General features: G+C 36.9%; 1 protein-coding gene across 4 annotated transcripts in view; it reads left to right on the forward strand.

Annotated features, from left to right (window-relative positions):
* The window catches only part of AP3B1 (adaptor related protein complex 3 subunit beta 1), a 287892-nt gene extending 269961 nt beyond the window's left edge, over nt 1-17931 (forward strand). For 2 of the 4 annotated variants that reach the window (XM_032156995.2, XM_058440773.1), the window contains 2 exons: nt 4690-4828; nt 17204-17931. In XM_032156995.2, coding sequence (XP_032012886.1) covers nt 4690-4828; nt 17204-17357 — 293 coding nt within the window. In that variant the 3' untranslated portion in view covers nt 17358-17931. Of the gene's footprint in view, nt 1-4689; nt 4829-16262; nt 16803-17203 lie in introns of all 4 variants that reach the window. The other 2 variants (XR_009214137.1, XM_032156996.2) reach the window with 2 other exon arrangements.
* Nucleotides 17932-26212: the final 8281 nt, after the last annotated feature.

Genomic DNA, 26212 nt, shown 5'->3' on the forward strand with positions numbered 1-26212 from the left:
TATTTGTCCCTGCACACATTAAACTACCTTATCCTTCAAAATACACTCCTAATTATGGCATTAAAATACTTCGTTTCTTTTGACCTAATTCTATGTTAAAGAAATGCTGTGTTGTCAGAACCTATTAGAACTGAAACGTTTTTAAAATAAGTACTTTAAAAGAAAATATTTTCAGCAAAATGCAAGTATTAATATCTGTAGTTGGCCCAGAGTCAAACATACCTTCTAATGAAAACGAGGTGGTTTTTTTTCCTATGTGAATAAGGGGAGATAACTGTCTGATTTTATGTGTTTAATTAACGATAACGTTTATAAAACTAAGGCATATTTAAATGCTATAGTCAGCAGTTTTTACAACTTTATGTGAATCTAAGCCATTTTTTTCCTGTGGAGGGTGTTATCAAAGATCCCTTCATTTTGAGGTAGTAAATCATACCCATTAAACTTCCAGAACGTACTAGGCACACACGAATACCTACACCTAAGAAGAGGGGCATGCTTCCTGGCACTCTGCTATTGTGCTGAAGATACTGTTTTTACTCTAAGCCTTTGCAATTCACAATGTCAAAAAGAAAATCTCATACAAGGCCATAAATTAATAGTAATATTTTTGCTGGGCATTATTTAAGCGATAAAAAAGAATGATGAAATCTTTCTTTGGATTTGCATTTCTTGGAAAGCTGATTATTGCTATAGAGGAAAATTATCTTTGTGATTTTATTTTTCTATTGACAAATTGAATTGATTCTTATATTTGCTATTCTTACCCTTTGCTGGCTAAAGCCTGCCTCTCTGCTTTACATCTGCTCAGCAAACCAAGGTGAGTGGCACACGGTGACTGAATAAGGCTTTGGCACATTTATTGTTAAGGGGATACTCTTTTTTTGAAAAGTGCAGTTAAAGTATATCTGAAACAGCAGATTATTATATGCCCTTTCACTCCCTCAGCTTTTGGTTAGAATACTTAATATTTCGATCAAATTTTTTGTGCTGTGCTGTGACTGAGGGATTTTTCGCTGACTAGCCATACAGAACCGTAAGTGCATGAGAGAGGTGCACTTGGAGAATAGCTGTGGTCCTCTGTGGAGTTGTTGCCAAAATTCCTTTTTCTTCTGCCATTTTACTTCTATGGTTGTTGATTATTTGTCTGAATAAATCTGGCAGCTGTTTGCTATGTTTAATAGAGCAGAAAGGCTACTCTGAATAAAGCTATTTGAAAATTTGTTTATATGAAGTATTTGTAAATCCTTGCAAGTCTCTTGGCATTTCTGTATCATTCTTTCTGTCTTCCTGAATTCATTCTTTGATGTGGAACTTGATGCTGGCAAATTTAGCACGGGTTTAAAGAGTCTTTTCAATAGCATCTTTTTAGTTATAGATTTCAGCAGGTTTGGTAATAGAGGTCTCAATCCTCAACTTTACACGTGTATTTGTTATACTGCTCTAGTAAGAGCTTAGCTTATTTCCACAAAAGATACCTAGAAATCTCTTCCTAACAGAAAATCCTAAATCAGAATAAAAATCTGTTTCCTCAGATTTTATCAATGCAAAATTCTGGAAGGTAAAATGCAAGTAAATTTAAGGGGTGTGTGTGTGTGTGTGTGTGTGTGTGTGTGTTACACCAGCTTTAACCGATTTTTCTACCTTGAGTAAAGTGGATTTACATAATTAATATCTTATTTCATATGACACATTTTAAAACTCAAGAAATACATTAAATGTGTTAATTAAATTTAACTGAAAAAATTATAAATAAGGAAAATGGGGAATATGGTTCTATTTTTATTCTAAAGATATACATAACTGAAAAGTGTACAGTATTAAATAAAAGTGGTTCTAACAGTATTACATTTTAGATTAATATTTTTTAAAACAAAAGTTTTATTTCTAATGATCTATCACTTTTTCTCAGTTGTTGTGTTTAGGGTTTCATGGCTAAACATCTTTTATACATACATAATAAGATTGGTAGTCAAAGTGGTAAATGAAAGATTATTCTACGTATTGACGGTTATGTATATAAGCCTCCATCAGAAGCATGATTTATTCATTTCTATGAGTTTCAAGCATTGCAGAATTAGTTAATGATCTAGCTGTGAGATGCTTTCAATAAGAAAATAACATGGGATCTCTTTTTTACTTAAAAATATTTAATTTGGTTTCTTCACGCAGTTTTAATTTCAAGAGGCCTAAGCCAAGTACGTATTCCGAGATGCCTCCTCTTATTCATTTTCTTCTTGTGAATTAAATTACAAATCTAAAACCTAGAAATTTTTCTGAATTTTTTTATGTTGTTTGGTTTGCCTTTTAGCAGTTAATTACAGCTGATTAGCCTAAAGTAAGTGCTATCTACTGCCTTCACCAAAATTTAGATAGATCCTAATAAAGCCACAAATTATTTAGCCTCACAGTTGTTAAATATTTTCCCAGTGATTTTACCTTTATTATATATGAACAGGCTCTACAGTGTTTTAAAGTATTATTTTTTAGGAGAAACTTTTAATGAAACCTTTGCTTATTTTTCTTTCCTGTTAATTTGAGAATACCTGATATATTTTCATTTAGAAAAATCTCTGGTTTAAGAAACCTAAAATGTTTACTTAATTTTATTATGATTTATGCATCCATCTTATGAGTTCCTAGCTAGCAAGATGCTAATTCTTTAAATGGTCAGACATTTACTATTTTCTGGCCCTTAACTACCATAAGCAATCATATTTGATGCCCCTTAATTAGAGCACCTTTTTTTCTTTCCAGGTTCTTTTTCCACCTCAGCAATCGAGACAATACATTTGCTTACCATGCTGCTCTCCTAAGTGTTCTTTTGCATGTAAATTAATCTTGATTCAGTTTACACTGTCATGCTGAGTGGTACAAATTGCCTATAACAATAAAACAGCATGAGTTAAAAATAAAGGGGGGTGGGAAGGCAGATTGAATGTGTGCCTTACTTGATAGGATGTTACTTTGCTTTATGCCAATACATTAGCTGATGATAATGAATCTTCTGTTCTGAAAAGCATGGTTTAGTTGATTTTTTTAATTTTACTTCAATGGAGCAGTACCTTGTCTTTTATAGAACAAGTTAGACAAACCATTAATGACAAGAGTGTTAAGGTTAAATATGAAGCAATGCATTCACTTCTCTGAGTGCTATCCATCTTTCCATTTACAGGAGCTTGACAAAAGTACTGGCTTTGTACAACATTTCCTTTAATTACATGCTGCGGGAAACAGGCTTTTAACATAAACATAGTTGCATTCATTTATTCAGCAGTTGCTCTTCAATAGAGCTTAATGGAGAAGGTTTAAATCCTAAATGAGTACACACATCTCTCAGCAGTGTTATGTCAGCCACTGTGCTTTACTTAAAAGCAGTGTTTGACTGTTTGTATAGTTTTTAAAGCTTTTGCCTAATGTTGAAGTTAAACGGTCTAAGACAGAACATAGTGTTCCCAGAGTTTGAAAGTGGTTAGTAAAAAATGCTTGTTGTTAGAAGCTAGATAGTTCTATTTTCTAACTGACTGCAAAAATCTTTTCACAATGTTAGGCTTTAGTGTTTTCATACTGTTAATCGTAGGGATTCTTTTAAATTTTAGGTTTCATTTGCAATAAATAAATAAATTAAGTATATATGCCTGAAGGTGCAGGGTCTTTTGAAAACATGAAATCAGATTTCTACTATTTTCATCAATTTTGTAAACTACTGTGCACATATCAAATATCTCAAAGAGTTATTGGTTCTAATAGATACCATTAGATGTCTATGACTTATATCACAGATCCAAATAGATGGCATTTGTTGTAATTAATTTGTTTTTTAACCTGGGCACTAAATTTCAATATTTGTTCCAAGTGTTCGGTATGTTGTTGAATTTGTTCACTGAACATTTTTACAGGAGGTCTGGATATTAATGGCATGTCTTGCATTAACTCTGTATGGTTTTTTCTTTTCATGCTTTTGCTTAACTTAATTTCTTTCCTAAATATTATTTGAAATGTCCCTGGGATTTAAGAGTTTTCATTCTCATTTTTTCCTTCATTTTCAAAGTTTTTGCTTCAGGAGTTTCAATTAGTGTTTTTGTCAGCAAAACACTTTCCATTCACTAGACAAGTACTTTTATCTCTAAGTATAGCCTAAATACTTGTGCATTTTCAGTGATTTCCAGTCACTGTTGAGATAACTTCGATCTGTCATACTGAGGCCATTTATCAGTATTGCTGCTAGTTATACTGGAATTACTTTGATGTGTTCTCAAGCAGCATTTGGCAGTGAGAGATCTTTGAATGAACAGAAAAAAATAGCAATAGTAACAAATACATTTATATATTATTAAGAAGTAAAAGCTTACTAGTTTACATAAACCCCAGATTGAGTATACTTTAAAGAGACTGAAATTGATATTTCATATTTGTGATTCTAAGTTTTTATCCTATCATACTTAAAATTAGATTTATTGAGTGATTTTTTACTGAATTTTTACACATTTTCCTATACAATGAGGATTTTTAAAAAACTTTGAAACAATTGCATTTTGTTTTAGTTTTATAATTATCTTGTAAATTACATCCTAAAGTGGTGTTTCTTTTGTTGAAAAAAAGTTAAAATTTTGGCCATGAGCTTAAAATTCTGTAAATGTAATTTTCAAAAAGAAATTAATAAAAGGGAGCCTTCTTTTGCTTTTACAGGAATGCTAACAGGAATGAATGAAACTTCTGCTGTAATCATTGCTGCACCACAGAATTTCACTCCCTCTGTGATCTTCCAGAAGGTTGTAAATGTAGCCAATGTAGGTGCAGTCCCTTCTGGCCAGGATAATATACACAGGTAGGTTCACTAACACACGATGTGGAGGTGGAGATGACTTGAATATGTATAAATATATAATTTTAAATTCATTGTTTTCTTTGGAAATAATAAGCCCTAAACATATATATACACACTCCGTTTTTTTTCTGATGGTTATAGTTGTTGATTGCTTTGCATTAAGGCTGTCTTTCCCATCTCAGAGCATCCTTATCATACTGGCATAGTCTTTCCTGAAAGATATACAGAGCATATTCACATTTTATAATAGCTTGGTAATTTACAAAGTTACTCTTTATGAGATGGTTGAGAGTTTATCTTATTTCACCAGATTCAGTAGATGTCCAGGAAGAACTATTCTATAAAGCAGTATAGTTGGACTTTTTTAATTGAAAGGGAGGAAGTTTGGGTACTACATACAGGTTTCCTTTTGATAGCCATCCCCTAAGACTGCTTCCAGTAAATAAAGAGCTGCTAGATGACCAACATGGGGGTAAATACAGCTTCTGTTTCTTAGACCAGTAATATTTTCTATCACCAAGCATCTGAAATATGAGATCCAAGTTATTTGTCCCGAATGGCAGCAGAAAATGTGATTAATGTTTGCCCTCTTGTATTTTTGTGAATGCCAGTGGCTTTAAATGAATGTAAAGATAAAAATAATTATCTCTTATCCATTTGGTGATTGCACAGTCCTCTGTGAGCTTAAGGGAATTCGTTGCAAACCGTCTCATGGCAGGCATACTTCTGCCATTAAAAATATCTACAGACTATATATTTAGTGTGCCCCTTCTTATATAATTATCAATCATAGAAAACAAATTTAGCATCAAAGGGAAGGCCTGCAGACCTTAAAAAAACATTTTTTTAAGTTAACACAGGAGCAAGAGAGGCCCCATATGAAAGATGCTCCAGGTGATTTGGGTTTTAGATCTAACTCTGCCACTAATGGGCTTGGTAATCTTGGGGAAGTTATAACTTCTTATGTGTTTTACATTCCTCATGTGTTTGGAAATGGGTGGCAGGAAAAAAAAGTGAGGGAGGATTGAAATGAAATTCTGTGATAGCTATGAAAGAACATTAGATTTGACTTCAGAAGAGCTGACCTGCCATTACTGTATCCGTAGTTGCCTAACTTGACTGTACTAATCACGGCGGAATAAAAACTGCATGTACTAGTTGAAAAATAGATTACCTTGTACTGTTTTTTTTAAGTTGCTCAAGAGGTCTCATGCTTTCATTTCCTTTATTTTATTTTATTTTTATTTTTATTTTTTTTTGAGACAGAGTCTTACTCTGTCGCCCAGGCTGGAGCGCAGTGGCGCGATCTCGGCTCACTGCAAGCTCCGCCTCCCAGGTTCACGCCATTCTCCTGCTTCAGCCTCCCCAGTAGCTGGGACTAAAGGCACTCGGCACCACGCCCAGCTAATTTTTTGTATTTTTAGTAGAGACGGGGTTTCACCGTGTTAGCCAGGATGGTCTCGATTTCCTGACCTCATGATCCACCCGTCTCGGCCTCCCAAAGTGCTGGGATTACAGGCGTGAGCCACCGCGCTGGGTCGCTTTCATTTCTTAGTTTATAACAAGCTCTAGATCTATCTCACGTAGGATGGTGATAAAATAAGAAAATGGATGTAAGGTCATGATACAGACCACCACAAAAATACAACTTATTTATCAGTTAATGTTGTTCAGTAGGGAAAAGAGTAAACAAAAGCCTTTTCAGTGAAAATAAATATTTTGATTTTGAGTTTTCCTGTTTTAATTTTATTCTGCTTTAAATACTTCTTTTCACTTTCCTAGGTAATTTTCTCTAACAGAAACTGTTTTGTTTTATTTATGGGTCCTTGGAATTACTGAATTTACTAAAACACCAAAATGCTGTATTATCAAGTATAACTTCTTCAGTATGAAATTTTACCTGAAACACCTAGTATCCAGCAATACTGCAGTCTTGTTTTCATATGTTCTTTTGTAATGTACAAAAAGATATAGAGTAGCCACTGTTTATGCTGGAGCATCTAGTTTTGTTTTGTGTATAGGTTGTTTTGGGTTTCTTTTTTTTTTTTTTAACTTTTCTGAAAGCAATGGCAGCTGTCTAGATTTTTGTTTCTTAGAAGAAAAAATGTCAAGGCTGGACAAGGTGGCTTACATCTGTCATCCCAGTACTTTGGGAGGCCAAAGTGGGTAGATCTCTTGAGCCCAGGAGTTCAAGACCAGCCTGGGCAACATAGGGAGACCCTGTCTCTACAAAAAATATAAAATTTAGCCCGGCATGATGGCACATGCCTGTGGTCCCAGTTACTTGGGAAGCTGAGGTAGGAGGATCGCCTGAGCCCAATGAAGGTCAAGACCGTAGGGAGCTGTGATCACACCATTGCACTCCAGCCTGGGTGACAGAGTGAGACCCTGTCTCAAAAAAAGAGAAAAGAAAGAAGAAGAAAAGTGAAGTTACAAAGCCACATAAAATGAAAGCTATCTTCCTATTGGGAGATAGACTTAGAGGGACCCTTAGCACAGTTGTATAATTCTTATTAGTTTGCCAGTAACTTGTCTTGCTGGTTTGGAATGTAATACCTGTAATACCTGCTCAAAGATTTAAATTAAAATTACAATCAATTCTCAATTGTCCATGCTAATGCAGAGGAGACACACAACTAAGAACCATTTATATTTGACTTTGGAGTGCAGAGATTGAACCCAAAACTTAATGTTCGTGTTCCTCATACTCATCCACAGTGTCTTGAGGCTTTTCTGTTCTAGCCGTATCATCAGTGGTCTGGTGTTTGGCTCTGTAACCTGGGGGAGGGCCCAAGTTACTACAGAGTCAAAAGTCAATAAAATACCTGTAGATACTTAAGAATAGGCTGTGCTGTCTTAACTTGCTTCTCAAGTCCCACCATACTGAATTGAAAAATATTTCATATGTGCTTTTATAGCTAAAGTATGGCTGTAATAATGTTCTAAATTTTAGAAAGCTTCCAGGTAACAAGCACCTAAAGTTATTTGTATTTTTATACAGATATTGACATAAATTATTATCCTGTGTATGTAACACTTTTTCTCATTCTTTTTGCTAATAGCAATTAAAACAAAAATAAACAATTGTTAATAAAACTGTACTTTTGTACGGTTTTTTTTTTGCTTTTCTTAATTTCATTTAAAATGAAATAGGAATTAGTGTTTACATTATAATAATATAAATTAACTGTTTACCACTTTATTGAAATAAATGTTTTTAACTATAGTGTTCCATATTATATTACCCTACCCTATGGAATTAATACATTTCTATATCTAAGTTTATATATTATTTAATTGCTAATGATAAAATTGAAATCCCTATGAGATTTTGAATGATTCCCTTATTCTTTTGTGATAGTTATGTTTTTGAGTTTATAAAGAGTGGGACCAAAGCCACTCTAATATTTATTAATGGTAATCAGTTTAGGATTATTTTTAAAAACACCAAGTATGAAAAGCACTTTTACTACTAGTACTTTAAGAGATTAAAATTTTCAATATGATAAGTTACTCTTGGCTGGCTTATGTTCTATTTAATTTTTCAGGATCTTTTCTTTCTGAGAGGACTTTTAATAAGAATTAGTGTATTCGTTCTAACCCTTTAATGAATAGAGTTTCCATTGCCTAATTTTGGAATACTTTATTTCTACTACTCTTCAAATTTCATATATTTTTGCATTAAATGCCAGGTAAAGAAATACTTAGTATAAGAATTATCTAAGGAAAAGTGAACCTTTATTAATGTGGAGAAGTATGTAATGGTATAAAGTACAACTTTTAATTGAACACTTAATAGAAAATGATTCCTAACACAGCAACACAAAATGGCCCTCATTAAGAAAAGCCAATTAAAGGCTCACAGGTTTTATGAAATTCACTTCAAAAACCAGAAACATTTTTTATTTCGTTAACACTTTTAAAGATCAATTGAGAAAGCAGCTCTACTGTTAGATTATATGATTTTTAGTTGTAATTTTCTAAATGAGTGATAGGGTCAGAGCCAAACAGTATACTATTGAGAGACTCAACTTTATCTTCATTTCTGTCGTACTTACTTTAAAAACCTGCTCTTTGAGAACAAAGTCATCTTATTGAGATATAGAGTGGCCAGGCATGGTGGCTCATGCCCATAATCCCAGCACTTTGGGAGGCCAAGGCAGGCAGATCACTTGAGGTCAGGAGTTCAAGACCAGCCTGGCCAACGTGGTGAAACCCCGTCTCTACTAAATATCCAAAAAAAAACAGCCAGGCTTGGTGGCAGGCGCCTGTAATCCCAGCTACTCGGGAGGCTGAGACAGGAGAATTGCTTGAACCCAGGAGGAGAGGTTGCACTGAGCCAAGATGGCACCACTGCACTGCATCCTGGGCAACAGAGGGAGACTCCATCTCAAAAAAATAAAAATAAAAAAGATTCAGAATTATGGTCATTGTGTCAATCTGCTGTTTTCCAAATTACAGTTAACGCATGATAAGGAGTATTACAAAAATGAGAAGGTCCGTCATCATCAAAAAGCATATATTAAATATGTAGCTGAATATCTTTATTTCCTGTGTAAGATATTCAAATTTATTTTAATGAGATATACTATACATTGTGAAGGTCTTAATGCATATTACTTAAGACAATACTAGTAAACGAATACATAAATAAAGTGTATCCCAAGGGCACAATGGACAGCATTAAACCAGTGTATGAATGGACTGCAAAGGGGAAAGGGCAAGACCTCATGTGTTCGAAGGTAGGAGATTAGAGGCATTAGCTGTGGGGATCCCAGGTACATTCAGGGCCAGGAAAACTTTCATGTGATTCTCTGTGAAATATCCAGGAAGGGTTTAGGAAGGAGGTTTGTGTTCAACGTCGTGGAAACTGAGGTGCCTTGCTTTTATTACATTGCATGCCCTCTGATAACAGCACTAAGGAGTAAGTGCAGTGGCCAAAAAGCAGAAAACAAAAAACCTGTAGCTCCGAAATTGCTAAGGTTTTTCTGTACAAAAAAATCATGTGTGAGTTTGTGTAAAACTCAGATTTCTGGAACCCACCCCAAAAACTCAGCTTCAGTAAATCTGAGACAGAGCCCAGGAATCTCTATTTTAGGCAGCACTCCGAGTGGTTAGAAGGCAAATGTTCCAAAGTCCACAGTTTGAGGCTGCCCTGAATTATCAAGCTGTAATGCCACATGACACATTTCAAAATGTTTTTTCCTATGTTTATATGTTTTATTTTTTACTGATTAGTCAGTAAGGGATGCCAGTAGATGAGATGTTTGGTTTAATTTGTCTTACACATATCCCAGAGTGTTCCAGCAAGATAGTGTATTGTCCATTACAGGAGCACATTAGAGCGATGTCTATGAAACAGTCTTAGACCATAACCGTGTATGTCTTTCAGCAGTCTCAGCCATCTCACATTTTCACCCATAGTCAGAAATCCTGACATTTGTATACAATAATATTGTTGAAAAAGTTGTCACACTTACCTACTCATTTTGCTTTTCATGAACCACAAATTAAACCTCTGAGGAGAAAATGTGAAATTTGATTGAAGACAGAACGTCCTGTCTCTGCCATGATTCTATTTTAGTTCTTAGCTTATTCAGTAAGATTCTGGAGCAACTTTCATTATTAACTTGTATTCACTACTGATATTCCTTCCTCCTCCCCTCCTATATATCTTAATTAGTAATTTGGATTTTATTTATCCTGTCACTTTTTAAATTTACAAGCTTTTACCACATGCAACTTGTGGATAATTACAATCAGTCAAATAAATGTTGTTTTACTGTTGTCACCAAGTCCTTAACTATTAGGAAAGTCTGGTGCTGTGAGTGAAACAGTGTATCCATTGGCAACCAAGTAGTCAACTTTTTAATTTATCAACACACATAAAGACAGTTTATTTCAGGTTTAAAATAAAAGTCTTATTATTTAATTCAAGTACAGGTAAAGAACAACTTGTTTCATTTCTTTTTTTTTTTTTCTTTTAAGACAGGGTCTCACTCTGTTGCCCAGGCTGGAGTGCAGTGGCACAGTTATAGCTCACTGCAACCTGGAAGTGGGCTCAGGCAATCATCCTGCCTCAGCCTGCTGAGTAGCTAAGACTACAAGTGCATGCCACCATGCCCAGCTAATTTTTTTTTTTTTTTTTTTTTTTTTGTAGAGACTGGGTGTCCTTACGTTGCCCAGGCTGGTCTTGAACTCCTGGGCCCAAGCAGTCCTCCTGCTTTGGTTTCCCAAAGTGTTGGGATTACAAGCATGCGCCACCATGCCTGGCCAACTTGTTTCATTTCTAGGCCTTAAACTCACCCAGTTAATCACTGTTATTGCATACCTGTTTAAAGGTTGTTAATAGGGGAAATACTGGTATACATTATTTTTGGTATCCTAAAAAGATCTATAATGTGTAACTCCTTCACTTAGTATTTTTTTGGAGGCCTTTGTGACAGATTTTGCTAGTGCTAGGGTTGCAAACACAAATGGCAAAGACACTTCTTGATGGGGTCTCTAATATTTCCCTTTCTCTATTCTTAGATTTATTAACTTTTGAGTTGCTGTTTTTGTTTGTTAGTTGTTTTCTTCTCTGTTGGTAACTATGTGGGATTTAAATTCTGGGTAATTTTGGAGAATTTATAATTCTCCAAAGAATTTTTGCTTTCCAAATAACATTGGACGTCTTGTTGCCCTAATTTTATAAGCCCTGATACTACTGTCAACCTTCTTCATTGTATAAACAGAAACAAAATTTTGTATAAACAGTTTTAAGTATAAAACTATCAGGCTCAGGTCTTTTCTACAATATGACAAATTTTGAGTCTCAAACAGGACTGAAGATTTGTAGAACCTCTTAGTAATCAAAACAGTTCTTTCTCAGGTTGGTGGCTGTCCACTAGAGGACAGCACTGCTTTTTTATCTGACTGCTTTGAACTCTGCAGGCCCTGGGCATCAGTTCATTGACAAACAAATGCGGACCTCAGTTAATTTTCACACAGAAAGCATATTTGGATATTTCAGAAGTAACCAAACTGCACAGCTGATTTTTACTTTAAAACATTCTCTATTTAAGTTTTATTTAAGTTCACCATTTAATGTCCTCTAATACAGCAATTTTACTAATGGGAATCTGTAACTGTTTCACGTAAAAATGAAAGAAAGGTGTTCTTGATGCTTTTCCTTCTGGGTTGACAATTTTGTAAGGAATCAAAGAGAATGGGGTAAGAATTTATTTGTTTTACTACTAGTTTTCTCTTGTTAACCCCATCTCACCCCACCTCCACCAGACAAACCAGAAATGCTCTGAAATAACTGGGATGTTTTATGTCTTCTTTAAACAAGGGCAGTTAGATTTTTTAGCTTTCCTGTATAAAGAAAGAGAATGCATCATTGGCCTGATATTGTGGGGAATAATTTTTTATACCATCTCTGAAGACTAGAGTAGAAACTAGAGAGTCCTAAATTATGGTGGTTGTTTATTTTTTATTTTAACTTTTCTCATTTGAATGTTAGGGGAAAATACTACAATATTGTTAGGTGATTTTTTAAATAATTGGGAAAAATACATTGCTTTGTGTAAATTCTCTAAACCTAAATCACGTGTAAATGCTTTTTTTGTCCTTCACTATTAATTCAATAGTGTAATGATTTAACTTTAAAATGCAATTTTATAGTCAACAAATTAGAATTTTTTACAACTTACAAATTCTCTGCCTGTTTAAAATGTTCTACTATATCAACTCAAGGTAATAAAGATTTATAATTTTAAATCCTTTGGCAGATAGCGCTCCAAATCACTACGCTTTGGTATTGATGTTTAGGAGGCTTATTCCAACCAGTATTTCTTACATATAATGATCGTGCGACTTCATTACCCATTTGTCAACTTTGGACTAATTATTTTTATACAGCTAGGGCAGGGCACTGCATCTTGTGATCGTCTTTCTTACTAATAGGATTCTGTCTGCTTCAGCAGGCAGTAATTGAAGGCTTCATGTACAGAGTACAAAAAAAAAAAAAGTTTTAGCCTGAGTGGGTCATTGTCACAGCTTCTGGTAACCAGTAGAACAGAAAGCACAAGAAAATTGAACTCAGAATAGAAAAATCAGAAACCAGGAAGACTATCCAAGAGAAGAAAAAGCATGTCTTAGAGCTGTTGCATTAAGTATAGCAAATCTGATTCTGTGTAAAAAATGTTATGTTTGTGACTACCCTGGAGACTGACGCAGCCTCTCAGATAAATACTTTTAAATTCATGTTGTACTGTTAATGTTAATTGTTAGAACAATTGAATTATAGGATATCTTTGCCTTCTAACAAAGAACATGTATGATTTATAGCCAGTTTGTTACAAATCTTAAAAAGTATAGTTTAAGTGCATGGGGAATAAATCTGTGTATTATAGATATTAGATTTTTTTCAAATTTGTTGTTGCTATTTGGTCTGTTTTTATAATTATGACTATAGTTAAGACAAAATAACTTTTTCAGAAGAGTGAAACTTTTTTTTATTTCCCTTTGACAACCAGCTTATTCTGTCTTTTTTGTAAATCTTAAGAATTCTTATAGGCTTCAAAGATTAAATGTCAATTGCTGGAGATAATAGACAAAGAGACATTTAATAAGATGAAATACAGATATAGCCAAACAGTTTTACCTTCTCAGTTGGTGATTACAAACAGCAAGTGGTTGGTGGTAGAATGAAATGAAAAATATCTAAGTGGCATCCTTTTAATAACGTGGAGCCCATCATACATAGGCAATACATCTTTAACTGTCATCCCACTTATTTGTTCTCATTTGTGGTGTTACTGCTTTTCGAGGTTGATTGGTCTCCCCGTAGTCCCTCCCTGTGTTACAGCTCCATTCAAAAAGGCTTTGTATTTTTCATTGCTGGTGTCTCTTTAGGGAGAGGAGAGTAGGGGATATTTAAAATGTTTTAAATCTTTAAAGGCAGAAACGTAAAATATGATGAGGAATCAAGTCCGCATGCTTTGAATTACACATTACTACAAGTCAAGTAAACAATTTTTGAAAAGAGGACTCTTCCTTCTTAATGTTTTTGGAATAATAGGTTATGTGCATATTAGGTAAATAGGAAAAACTTTATCTGTTGACCGATAAAAACAAATGATTAAGGGTGCATTTTTGTATATATGAAGATAATTTGTGTGACCTGGAATCAGAATGCTTGGGTTCAGATTTCTGCTCAACCAGAAATTTGGTGTGTGGCCCTGAAGAAGTTCTTCAACTTCTCTGGGCCTCGCTTCTCTCATCCATAAAGTGACCTGCCTCATAGGATTAAATGAAATAATTCCAGTGAAGCACTTAGAACCCACTGCCAGAACACAGTAAGTGCTTAACAAATGATAGCTGCTATCATCATTATAGTGATCAAAAATGTCTCATGCCTTTTGAAAAAATTTTGTCACGGCGTGATCTTAGCTCAAGGCCAAGGACAGAGGTTCTGATGTCAGCCATTAAGTTTAGTATATAAATACCTGACCCACGCTGATTTTATAATCAATGTTTCTGACATCCCAAAGCTAGCCATTTATTACTTATGAATTAGAACTCTTTCCATAACTATTTTTTGCGTGTATGTTGAAGCATAGCCTGTGCAGGAGTTAAATGATGAATAAATCTGGGGTGGTGGTTTTTGCCTTCCGAGGGCCAAAACAAACCAATTTTGATCATGCTGTGTTCCAATTAAATATATCCTTTCTGAACTGTGAAATGAGAATGTCAGAACATCTGATCTTCTAGTCTTCCACTTTAAAACATTGCTTCCACCATTTGTGCCCACTAGAACATAGAGACCTAGTTAATGAAAGCAGTAGCTTTTACACCAGCTAGCGGATTCTGTTGCTAGGATGATTTGCTTAGCGTGTTTCCATTGCAGTGTAAGCAAATGCCTCTTTTCTTTCATACCCCTATTCTTTATAGTACTGAGACTTTTGTGGCAATAGGATTTCAAAAATATGTCCAAGATACTAATTCTAATCTCTGTCAACATACTGACACCAAAATTGACATTTGTTTCTGCCAACTTTATATTAATTGTAACATTAACTCTAAGTTTTTTAATAGAAAAGAGATAAAATGTGCCTTGGGGCTGTGCAACCCTGAAATTCAAACAACAGTGCTTTTGTGTTCCTATTCAGGCGTAATCTCCTTCTCTGTGGTCCCAAGGCACAAGTGTTAAGTAAATAAAGGGACTAATAAGACTATTGTTTACATAATTATAACCCTGTCAGAAATAGGGACCTCTGTTGAAATATTTGTTGAGTGAATTACACACGTGATGACCAAATCTGTGGGAAAAGTTGCATAAATGAATGGGAAAATAGAGCCACCTCATATCCTTTGGTGACATGGTTTTACAGGAATATAGAAACAGCATTCTCCTATGAAGCAGAAGAGCCTGAAAAATTTAGACAAAAGAAATGCATAAACCTGTGAGGAGCCTTAGAAAAGAGAGATCATTTTAGGGCTGGTGATCTTTATGTTTCTCAAAGATGAAATCGAGGTACCTAGTTCATAATCTCTCGTGTACATCTGAAAAGCAGATGGATGTGTGTGTTAAGAGGTTTATAAAAACCTCTTTAAAAACATTGGTACGATTTATATTCCTAAACTGGTTACTTACAATTGCTTCTCTCAGTAGGAATACTGCTCTGTCAGATTCCTTGGAAGTTTTCAGCATGCTTGTAGAGTGCACAAATAAATGACTAGGAAGATTTTCTAACATATTTTGTTGATAGCCCATTAGCTAACATTTTAAAACACAACTTCAAAGTGTTTATAATATTTGAAATTTAGTAAAATTAGCATATCTGTTTTGGTTTTGATACATTATTCTAATTATTGTTGGAAAACCTAGTTCATGATTTTATTTGTCCAAAAATGGCTTCTTTGGTTTTAAAAAAATTAATGTGTTATGAGATCTTGATGTTATTTTTTTAAAAACCCAAAAAAAGAAATTACTTTTCATTTAAAGAGAATCTGCTTCCTGCTTAAGTGGCTAATATTTTAATTAAGTCGGGAGTGAAGTTTTTCTGAGTGTCTCCTGATAAACTCCCTCTTTTATGTTGATGGTAATTAAACAGATCCCTGTGGACACCGTGGGCTCTGTGCAAGGCCCATGCTAATTGTCAGACATGAGACACTGACCAGTTGGTTTGCTCTTGAATAGTCCGCAGCGTGCTGTTATCACGGCAGTTTTATTTTTATGTATTGTGAGCTGTTGTCAGGGCTAACTGGGTGCCATTGTGGCTGAAGATGTTGCGCAAATTGAGGCAGATGGCTCAGATTCAGACACGTGTCATATAGAAAGGGGCAAGGGGATTGGCCCTGCAAAGTGGGGTCACAGCAGGTCACAGACCTGCTCTACACTTGTTAGTGTTTTCAAAAGCTCATGTGCAGCAACTTTGTTTTTCTCCAGTCATCCCTGCAATCAAACCCCCTCCCCTAAAAAGTGTGTGGAACATGCTCCATGTGGAAAATGGAGGCTTGGGAGGTTCCTGTCCTCTTCCTTCATGACCCTGAGGCTCAACTGTGCGTGCAGAATGAATTAGGAGGATTGACAGAAGTTCGTTATGCCTGCAACGGCTTTTCAGTCAATTGCAGTGCCTAAAAGGCTAGTTTTGCTTTTAATTCCATGTAATCAGTAGGTTCTTCATGTCTTGGAATTTAGAGTTAGAGCATTAGACCTCCAGTTTCCTCCGTTACACTCTAAAGCAAAAAGAAAGATCTAATGTTCTAAACATTTCAAAACAAAGAAAAAGGGAAGCGTGAGGTTGCACTTAGCTGTCACGTGATTTTGTTTCATGTCATCATTAACATTAGAGATTTAATTTGAATATTTTTACATGAGTGAATTCATTGAAACAGTAAGAATTTTATAATGTACATAAAATTATCTAACTTATTACATAATCATTTTCAGATATGAGGAGTTAAATTTTGAAGCTCCTTGAGAAAGGTACCTTTTCTTAACATGTTTTAAAAATAAAAATACAATGGCTTATTTAAAATGTCCTTATGCATGGTGAAATGTTAAATACCAAGTGGATGAATGATTCTCAAATGTATTGTAATGGAGAATTATTCACATGCATCTATTGTTTAAACTAATAAGTAAAATAGACTTCCTTTTTCTGTTCTGTTTTAAATGTGCACTAAAATTACCTGCTTGTGGTTAGCATGGGCTGGACAGTTTACTGATTTTTCAGAAGAATGTTTGGCTTTGGGTTTTTGGCAATAGGGAGCCTGCAGCAAATTATTTCATTTGACAAAAAAGAGTTATTTTAATCCTATTTGAATGTACGCTATCTCCTTTTCCCTCCCCATCTCATGATAAAACGTCTCCTTTTTCTCTTCCAGGTTTGCAGCTAAAACTGTGCACAGTGGGTCACTGATGCTAGTCACAGTGGAACTGAAGGAAGGCTCTACAGCCCAGCTTATCATAAACACTGAGAAAACTGTGATTGGCTCTGTTCTGCTGCGGGAACTGAAGCCTGTCCTGTCTCAGGGGTAACCTGCTTACATCTGGACTTTAGAATCTGGCACACAAGAAAAGTGCCTGGCATCCACTACTGCTGCCTTTCATTTATAATAATAGCCCTTCCATCTGGCAGTGGGGGAAGAATACACTCTTGACATTCTTGTCTCCTGCTTTAGAATGCTAGTGTGTATCTATCATGTATGCAATACTTTCCCCCTTTTCGCTTTGCTAACCAAAGAGCATATATTTTACTGTCAGTTATCTCAACTCTTGAATCCATGTGGTGTTTTCTCTGTCCTGCTGCTTCTTTTGGCCTCCTCGTCTTCCTTCTCTTTTTCGACAATGGTAGACATGAATGAGATATTTAAAGTTCATGGGAAATCATCTTTCCTACAGCAGTAAGCAAAAATTAGCAAAGAGATGTCTAAATGGCCTCTCAGCTTGGTATGTGAAAATGAGATCACATACTTTTTAAATACAAATACAAAAAACGTGGTCTCTGCAAGATTTTGTTCTTTGAATTTCTTGATATTATAATTGATTATTGATAACTGTCATCATGAAATTATCTCTCAATAATAAGATAAATAAACTAGCATATGAATCATATTTGTCTTTGCATTTTTAATGAGAAACTATTAATAATCCTGAAGTTCATATGCTAAAGTTTTCTTATTTTAAACCAAGTATTTTGTGTGTTACGTTGTGCAGAGAAGCAATGTGGTTTAGTGAAAGAAAAACCACTTCCAAACAAAGTAAATTTTCTACTTATATTATAGTTTACTCCAAGGAAAAAAAATTGGTGTATTTAATAACGAAAACAAAAATCTTCATGTTGCAAAATAAACATCTCTTTCTAGGTAGTTTTGATCTATTAGTAGATATCTGATTACCTGGCCTGCTGAATAAATTCTTTGAATCTCGTTTTTCCTTATGCCCAACTTTGGAAACTAACTAGCATAAACTTATAGAAATTTTTAAATCTAGTTATATGATCAACATATTAGCATCTTTCCCTAGAGTATTTATTTTATTTGCTACCTTAAGTTACTGTTTTTAAGGTTGTTACAATCAGAGAACTTTTCTAATACTTTCGTACCTTTTTAAAACCAGTTGAAATTTTACTTCCTTTTTGATGCAAGGTAATGGACTTTCAGGTAGTATAAGCTGCTCAGTTCTTTTTGTATAGAGCCACATACATAATGATTTTTAAAAAATAAAAAGGAAGTGACTATACATTGCTTGAAGCATTATAGGAAGGCTGAAAAGAAAAGAATGGAATTTTCTTGGAACATACATATTGAAAAGAACAAAACAAAGTAGAAAAATTATTTAAATTTTCAAGCTGGTGAGATGACAAGAGTAAACAAAATTGTTAAATTTTCCTACTCCAGAAATATAGCCCTGAATCTCCGGGAAGAGAATGTACAGAAGTGCAATGTACAGAAGCCACGTGTACATTCCGTGCCAATTCTGTACCATGTGTACATTCTGTACCATTCTGTGCCAATGTACGGAAGCCACACGTTCCACTTCCCTCTGGAGCCTGGGCGCTGTGGTAACACACCCAAAAGCCCCTCTGGAATCGCAGGTCGTTGGGATTTCCATATTAGCCTTATTGCTCAGAGCTTCATAACTTTGAATTTTAAGTCAATAACTTTTTGAAATGTTAGACAGAATTTGACAGGTTTAATACCTGTTTTCTGAGGAAGAAAAAAAAATTATCCATGCTGTCTTCAGGCAGAGGGAAAGTGCATGTTGTGATTGAGAAAGGTCTTATTTTTCCTTACATTAGGACACTCATCTTTAAAAGATAGTTCACACATTTGTATTTTTTTAAACTAAGGAAATTTAATTAGGACTTTACTTTTGACTAAGTTATTTTTGGCTGCTAACTTTTAAAATTATGTTAAATCAATAATATAATGTAGTATGAACCAGTGAACAGTATGTATCGATTGTAATGCACGCTACCAGTTGAAACCATTTTAACACTAGTAGCTTAATATCATTAAAATGTTTTTCACGTAAAACAGAAAAATGGCCAAAGCCCCAAGTTAAAGGTTTGGTTTTTTTTCTTTTGTGGTGTGGTGATTCAGAGTTCCTTGCCTCATATTTCCTTTAACTTTATCATAATCCATGATTGTCTTTAAATTGTTCCATTGAGTCGAGTTAGTCAATGTTGAATTCTTAATTCTAGCTATATTTTTTCATTTTAATGTTCACTTAATGGGACATTTTATGTACACCAATCTTGAAGAATGGCTGTCATAGTATCTTTCAGACTAAGCCTCGTTTTTGATATCACGATACATTTGCTTTATTTATTATGAGAGTTTTTTTATTCTAAAGAGACTGTAACAATGCATTTCTCAAATTAAAATACTGTATACTTGTCCTTCTCGATAACTATTTGCAAACATATGAATAACTTTATAGCTTACAAAAAGTTTGCCCTTATAACCTGTATTCCTGTTGTTAAGAATTTAGATGTTAGACAAGATAAGAATGCAGACTGATGGAAGATTTCAAAAAAAGAAAAGTTGGACCAGCTAAAAGAAAACCTAAGCTCTTTCCCCTGACTTGTTTCCTCTCTGCAGTCTCTCTGACCTTCTAGGGAACTTTGTTTAAAGGGAGAAAGAAATCCTGTTTTCACAAAATGAGAGGGAAAAAAGAGCACTATGTTTGCCAGCTGCGGCGGCTCATTCCTGTAATCCCAGCACTGTGGGAGGCCGAAGTGGGAGGATCACTTGAGGACAGGAGTTCAAGACCAGCCTAGGCAACAGAGCAAGACCCTGTCTCTAAAGTAATTTAAAATCTAGCCAGGTGTGGTGGTGCATGCTTATAATCCCAGCTGCTGGGGAGTCTGAGGCAGGAGGATAGCTTGAGCCCAGGAGTTGGAGGCTACAGTGAGCCGTGATCATGCCCCTGCACTCCAGCCTGGGTGACAAAGTGAGACCCTGTCTCAAAAAAAAAAAAAAAAAAAAAAACAGAGCCTTTCTATTCTCTTTTTGCTGAAAGGCTATATCTACTGTGAATGTGGAGAACTACACTAAACCTCATCAGGGGTATAGTAAAATATAAGTTATGCTCTGTACTTACTCAAGAAACGTACAATCTAATTGGCAATAAACAAAGAAATGACCATGTGGACCTCCCTAAGTTAGTGAGCCCTGGTTTGCAAGTAAGTGTTGCTTACATCCTAGTACAGGCTTGCCTCCGCCCCACCCGCACTTCCTTCAGGTGCCAAGTCCTGCAGCTTGGCAGCCCCAGAGGCCTGCTGGCCACACCTTTTCACCTCCACGGCCTCCTTACACAGGTGACCGCACTGGACTGGCCGGCCATGGGGGTCACACTTTTGTTCTTCCATCAATTGGGGTCGATTAATTGAAAGACAATGATTTCTCGACTGTGCTTGTTTATCTTCTGAAGTCCTCTTCCCTGCCGGCCCCCATCCTCCTGCTTTCTAACCTCAGGAAACATTTTCATGATCAATTCACTCTCTTCTATCCTACTCTGGTAACATGACTTTTTTTTTTTTCTACCACTGTTCAGCTGAGTTGTGGAGTAGGCAGAATTTTATTATCTGACCTGGGAAGCTGACCACTATGTGATACTGTTTTCTGAGAAAAATATGTTAGATTCCACATGGTCACTTGACAAACAGACTTGAAACATAGCTGTTTGAAAGCTGAGATGGTTTGTGAGAAACATGGTGAGGCAGTGTGGCGTGATTAATTGTCAGATAACACCAGTAAGTACCTTTGAGTTTAGGGGAAGAAGTGATTAGTGGGCTAGAGAGGTCTGAGAAGGTTCCACTGAGGCAATGAAGCTAGCTAGGTCTTAAAAGTAGGGTGGCATATAGAAGAGAAAACAGAGTTTCTAGGCATGGGAGAAGGGCAAATATTTTCTTCTCAGCTGAGGCTGTATCTTTTAAAATCTTTTGAAAATACCTTTGTACAGAAAGCAACACTGGCCACACCTAAGAAAGTGATGTTTCCCTTCCCCTCCTTGCCCTCACTTCTCCTCTTTCCCCTCTCACACAGTCCCTCTCTCTCAAAGCCATTCCCCACGTCCCCACCTCAATGGCCTGTGGTAGTTTAGAGCAGGGGTCCCCAACCCCTGGGTCATGGACCACTACCATGGCCTGTTAGGAACCTGGCCCACAGCCAGAGGTAAGTGACAGGCAAGCTCTGCCTCCTTTGATATAAGCAGTGGCATTAGATTCTCATAGGAGCACAAACCCTACTGTGAACTGCACATGCGAGGGATCTAGGTTGCATGCTCCTTATGAGAATCTAAATATAAATGTAATGCACTTGATTCATCCCGAAACCATCCCCTCCATCCCCATCCATGGAAAAATTGTCTTTCGTGAAACCAGTCCCTGGTGCCAGAAAGGTTAGGGACCACTGGTTTAGAGGAGAAATGAATGGTTGAGATATCATGAATGGGAATAGCCTGCACTTGTAAATAGTGTAGAGGCAGAAAAAAAGGTTGGGAAAACCTTGAACTAGATAGAGATCAGGAGAAGCAGGCATTGTTTATGTTACTCTTCTGCTTGAAGGCCAATTTTAGATATTTCCTTGGGGATTTTAGTTATTTCCTGTGCCTTTGCAGGTTCTAAAATGATTCTTTTCAGACTTAGTCAAAGTAGCTAAAGAATATTAAATTCTGGCTGGTCGCAGTGGCTCATGCCTGTAATCCCAGCACTATGGGAGGCCGAGGTGGGCAGATCATGAGGTCAAGAGACTGAGACCATCTGGCCAACATGGTGAAACCCCGTCTCTACTAAAAATACAAAAAATTAGCTGGATGTGGTGGTACGTGCCTGTAGTCCCAGCTACTTGGGAGGCTGAGGCAGGAGGATCGCTTGAACCCAAGAGGCAGAGGTTTAGTGAGCTGAGATTCCGTGCCACTGCACTCCAGCCTGGCGACAGAGTGAGATTCTGTCTCAAAAAAAAGAAAGAAAATAAATATATATATTAAATTCTAGCCACGAGTGGTGGCTCACGCCTGTAATCCCAGCACTTTGGGAGGCCGAGTGGGTGGATCACTTGAGGTCAGGAGTTTGAGACCAGCCTGGCCAACGTGGTGAAACTCTGTCTCTACTAAAAATACAAAAATTAGCCAGGCGTGATGGCAGGCACCTGTAATCCCAGCTACTCGGGAGGCTGAGGCAGGAGAATCACTTGAACCCGGGAGACAGAGGTTGCCATAAGTCGAGATTGTGCCACTGCACTCCAGCCTGGGTAACAGAGCAAGACACTGTCTCAAAAAAAAAAAAAAAAAAAAAGAATATTAAATTCCACTACTATTTACTGGTTCAGTGGTTGTGAGCTGAGGTGACATTAAAATTTCTAATCTTCTTCCCTTGTGTTTGTCTTTCTGTGGGGCCAGTTTTTTTTTTTTTTTTTTTTTTGAGACAGAGTCTCGCTCTGCCGCCCGGGCTGGAGTCTGGGGCCGGTTTTATGTACATAGTCACTTGTGCATATAATACCTAGGTGATTCAGTAAATATGTGCAGCTGAAGACTCTGAACCCTCAGAAACTGACTTGAACCTGCCTTTAATAACAGTCTAAGACACTGAACAGTCTAAGACATCTGCAATCTTGAGGGCCAGAGACGCTGAAGATGCAGGTGTAACTCTAGAAACATCTTTATCCTGAGATCTAGAGATGTTTAGAAAACCTAACTGGTAGATAATCCTGCCAGTAGACTCAATCATGTCAGGCCTTGGATACTGCAGATGATGCGTGGGCACTTGAAGAGAGCAAGGAAACCTCACCTCCACCTTCCTCATTCACTGCCCTGGATAGGAGGGGAGGGAGAGTGGTTGCCAAGGAGAAAGTATCAGAACATAGTGGGGGAAGAGAGAAAGGAGATTGGCTTTCTCAAACAGTGCCCCACCAAAATTCCTGTTTCCCCCCGCCATTCCAGAAGAGCATTTTCTCAAGAACCACATTTTTTTTTTCTTTAGTGATGTGATGAGTGAGAAGTTTTATTTCATGATAGGGTCAACCAACTCCATGGATGGTAAGGAATTGTTAAGACCATGACCTATGAAAAGAAAACTTAAATTCTGCTTTTGCAAAGTAGTTAAGAAAGGTCGTATGAAGGTAGGCCCTTCAAGCTACATTTAAACGTCATTTCCAATGGGTTCATCTTTTGAATGCTTATTTCATTTTGTCAATAAACCATATATAAAATTAGGAATGGCAACCAAGGTTAAGATACGAACTCAAACATGCTAATAAGGAGGGCCTAATGTAGAAATTTGGGGGACACAAAAAGCCCTTCCAACTTAAGGTTTGATTTTTGAGTCTTAAAAAAATGAAGCCAGTGTGAAAGGGCCTCTTACTGGCATCACACAGAAATCCTCATCATCCAAGAGCCCTCTTCCTTGACCCCAAAGTCTTTGTTTTATTCAGGACTCATCAAAACCATAGGGCCTAAATAAAAATATTTTGTAAACAAAGTTATGGACAGCCCAGTTTTCTAATTGAAAGTCATTATGATTTCTGTGCTGTGGTGTAATTACCTAAAAAAATGTTATTTGATGATTAAGATTCTGGAGTGAATTGTGTTCTTTGGGCTCCTGCACCGTTCCTCCATCAGGGACTTGGTTTCAGCCGTGTGCAGCTGCTGGAGTTGATTTACAGTGCTGCGGCTGTGGCTGGTCATAAATAAATCCTCTTATATAGTTGTTATGAACACCTGTTAGATCATCTGTCAGCAAAGCGCTGTTCACATTTATCATGGTGCGGGAGTTATTTTACCTCAATCCATTTCCAACCGACTCGGCCTCCATCGCTGGATTACTATTACCACACCATAATCGCTTGCTCCCACTCCATGTTACAACTTGCAGATAAAAGATTTCACTACTTCACCAAATTTCATAAATAAAGGAGCAGTTCAGTGCAGTAAAAGTTTATTTTTGTCATCATTTGTCACCCCATTATTCTATAAATCAAATGGAATAGCACTATTGCCAGCTCAGGCGTTGCTGCCAGCCTTAGGCATGGAAATGGTCCGTTTCTTCCTTTTAGATGAGATGACATGTCTTTCAGACTTAACTGGCTTATGGCTTTGTTTCACCCATTTTATTTTATTACCCCTTCAGAAAAATCCTTGGGGAGCAGAAAGACTTAAGGAGTGAAATGGAAACAGAAAACAGAGTCTAGCATGCTGCTTAGCAGAGTGATCTACGCTTCCCCCACGTCCAGTCATTAGAAACTTGACCACCGCCCTCACTCACACACTGCACCCTTGGCTGAAGATGCTTTTCATAAACTTCCAAGGGGGTTATAGTTTCTATTTGGGAAAGGCCATTACAATGTAGACTTACAGATAATGAAATACCTGATAGGTATCCCCAGAGATCCTCTCGATTTGACAGGCTTTATGCAAAGAAAAGACTAACTGGTTTCTTTTCTAAAATGCATTTTAATGGAGCTGAGGTTTTGAATGGGAATGGTCACCCCCAGAGAGTGTCTTACCCTGGGAGGGAGGTTTGTCGGCTGTAGAACTTTGGAGGAAGAGTCAAGATGTATTAGCAAGTTGCAAACTCTGTCTCAGGCATAAGTCTGAGGAAGGCAATGTCCCTTGGTTAAGTAAGAAAGAGGACAGAAAAAGCTAAAGGGATGGGGTAATAGAAAAGCATTTATAGTTGATATCACACTTCCGAGTTGGTTCTAATTCAAGTTACCTTCTTCATAGTCATTATGTAGCTCATAAATTCAATAAAGTGTTTTACTGTTACTATAAAAATGACAGGAGGGGGGTTTTATGTTGTAAGTTTCGTTAGTTGCTCTTCCTGTTTTATATTGAAGTTCTCAGGCCATTATGTCATTAAACTCCTTGGAGTCTGAAGGGCTCAAGCCCTCCATTTCTTCCCTTTTGCACACTTGGCCAAGGCAAATGTTAGCCCAGGCCAGGTCAGGTCACTAGACACTTGGAGCCAACTGGCTATGATGCCAGGGGACAGGGCTGTTGAAATCTATTATTTCATGAGAAGTGCCTTCAACCCATGCAGATGTAATTGTGAGGAGTGGAAAGGTCTGGGGTGGGAGGGAAGCTTTAGGCAGACTACTCTAAGAGTTCTAACAATTCACCCTAGAAAGAAACAGTCCTGTTGGTCAGGAGGCAGAGGAGGGCTTGCTGGATGGGGTGCAAGTAGCTTGAGGCCCTGTGGACCCAGGAACTCTTCTCTGCATCCCCAAGATTGGTCTTGGTCCTGGACTTTTTGCCAACTTCTTAATTTTCACATAGCTCTAGGTCCTTGATAAAGTTCATAGCAAATTTAGAGTTGGAATCTTATGAGAAAGGAAATACCACTCTACTTTGGCTGTTTTCTTTGATTCTAGAAGAAGCAAAGGGTATTTCTGTCCTAGGAAACTTGGCTCTTTCCAGATGTTTGTTTTGAACAGAATATGCACACAGAAATAGCAACGACTAATTCTCTGGCCAGAGTGCATCAAGGCCTTAATCTAAAGCCTCCCATCCATCCAGCTGTCTGGCATTTGCTATTATAGGGCACCAACAGAGAAATGAGGCTGTGGCTTTATCACTGCACCCTGGGTGACAACTTGATTTTCTGCTTTCACCGCAGGCAGCAGCAGCCCAACATGATGGGGCTGTTAATTTGTGCATTTCATGGTGTCTGTCAGGGGGGCCGAGAGAGGAGGGTTTCAGGGGGAAGGGAATGGAGCATGTCCCAGCCGCGGAAGTACCTGTCTGCATTGACGGCACAGAGCACTTCTTATTAGCGTGCAGGTCTCTAAATGCAGCCCGGGGATGACAGCCTGGCATCCCAGCACCCACACACTGTGACAGGCGCCGGCAGCCGGTCCCATTGTTTGCCCTTGATGAGCATGTCATTAATG

This window comes from Hylobates moloch, unplaced genomic scaffold (assembly GCF_009828535.3).
Source record: "Hylobates moloch isolate HMO894 unplaced genomic scaffold, HMol_V3 SCAFFOLD_6, whole genome shotgun sequence".
Lineage (NCBI taxonomy): Eukaryota > Metazoa > Chordata > Mammalia > Primates > Hylobatidae > Hylobates > Hylobates moloch.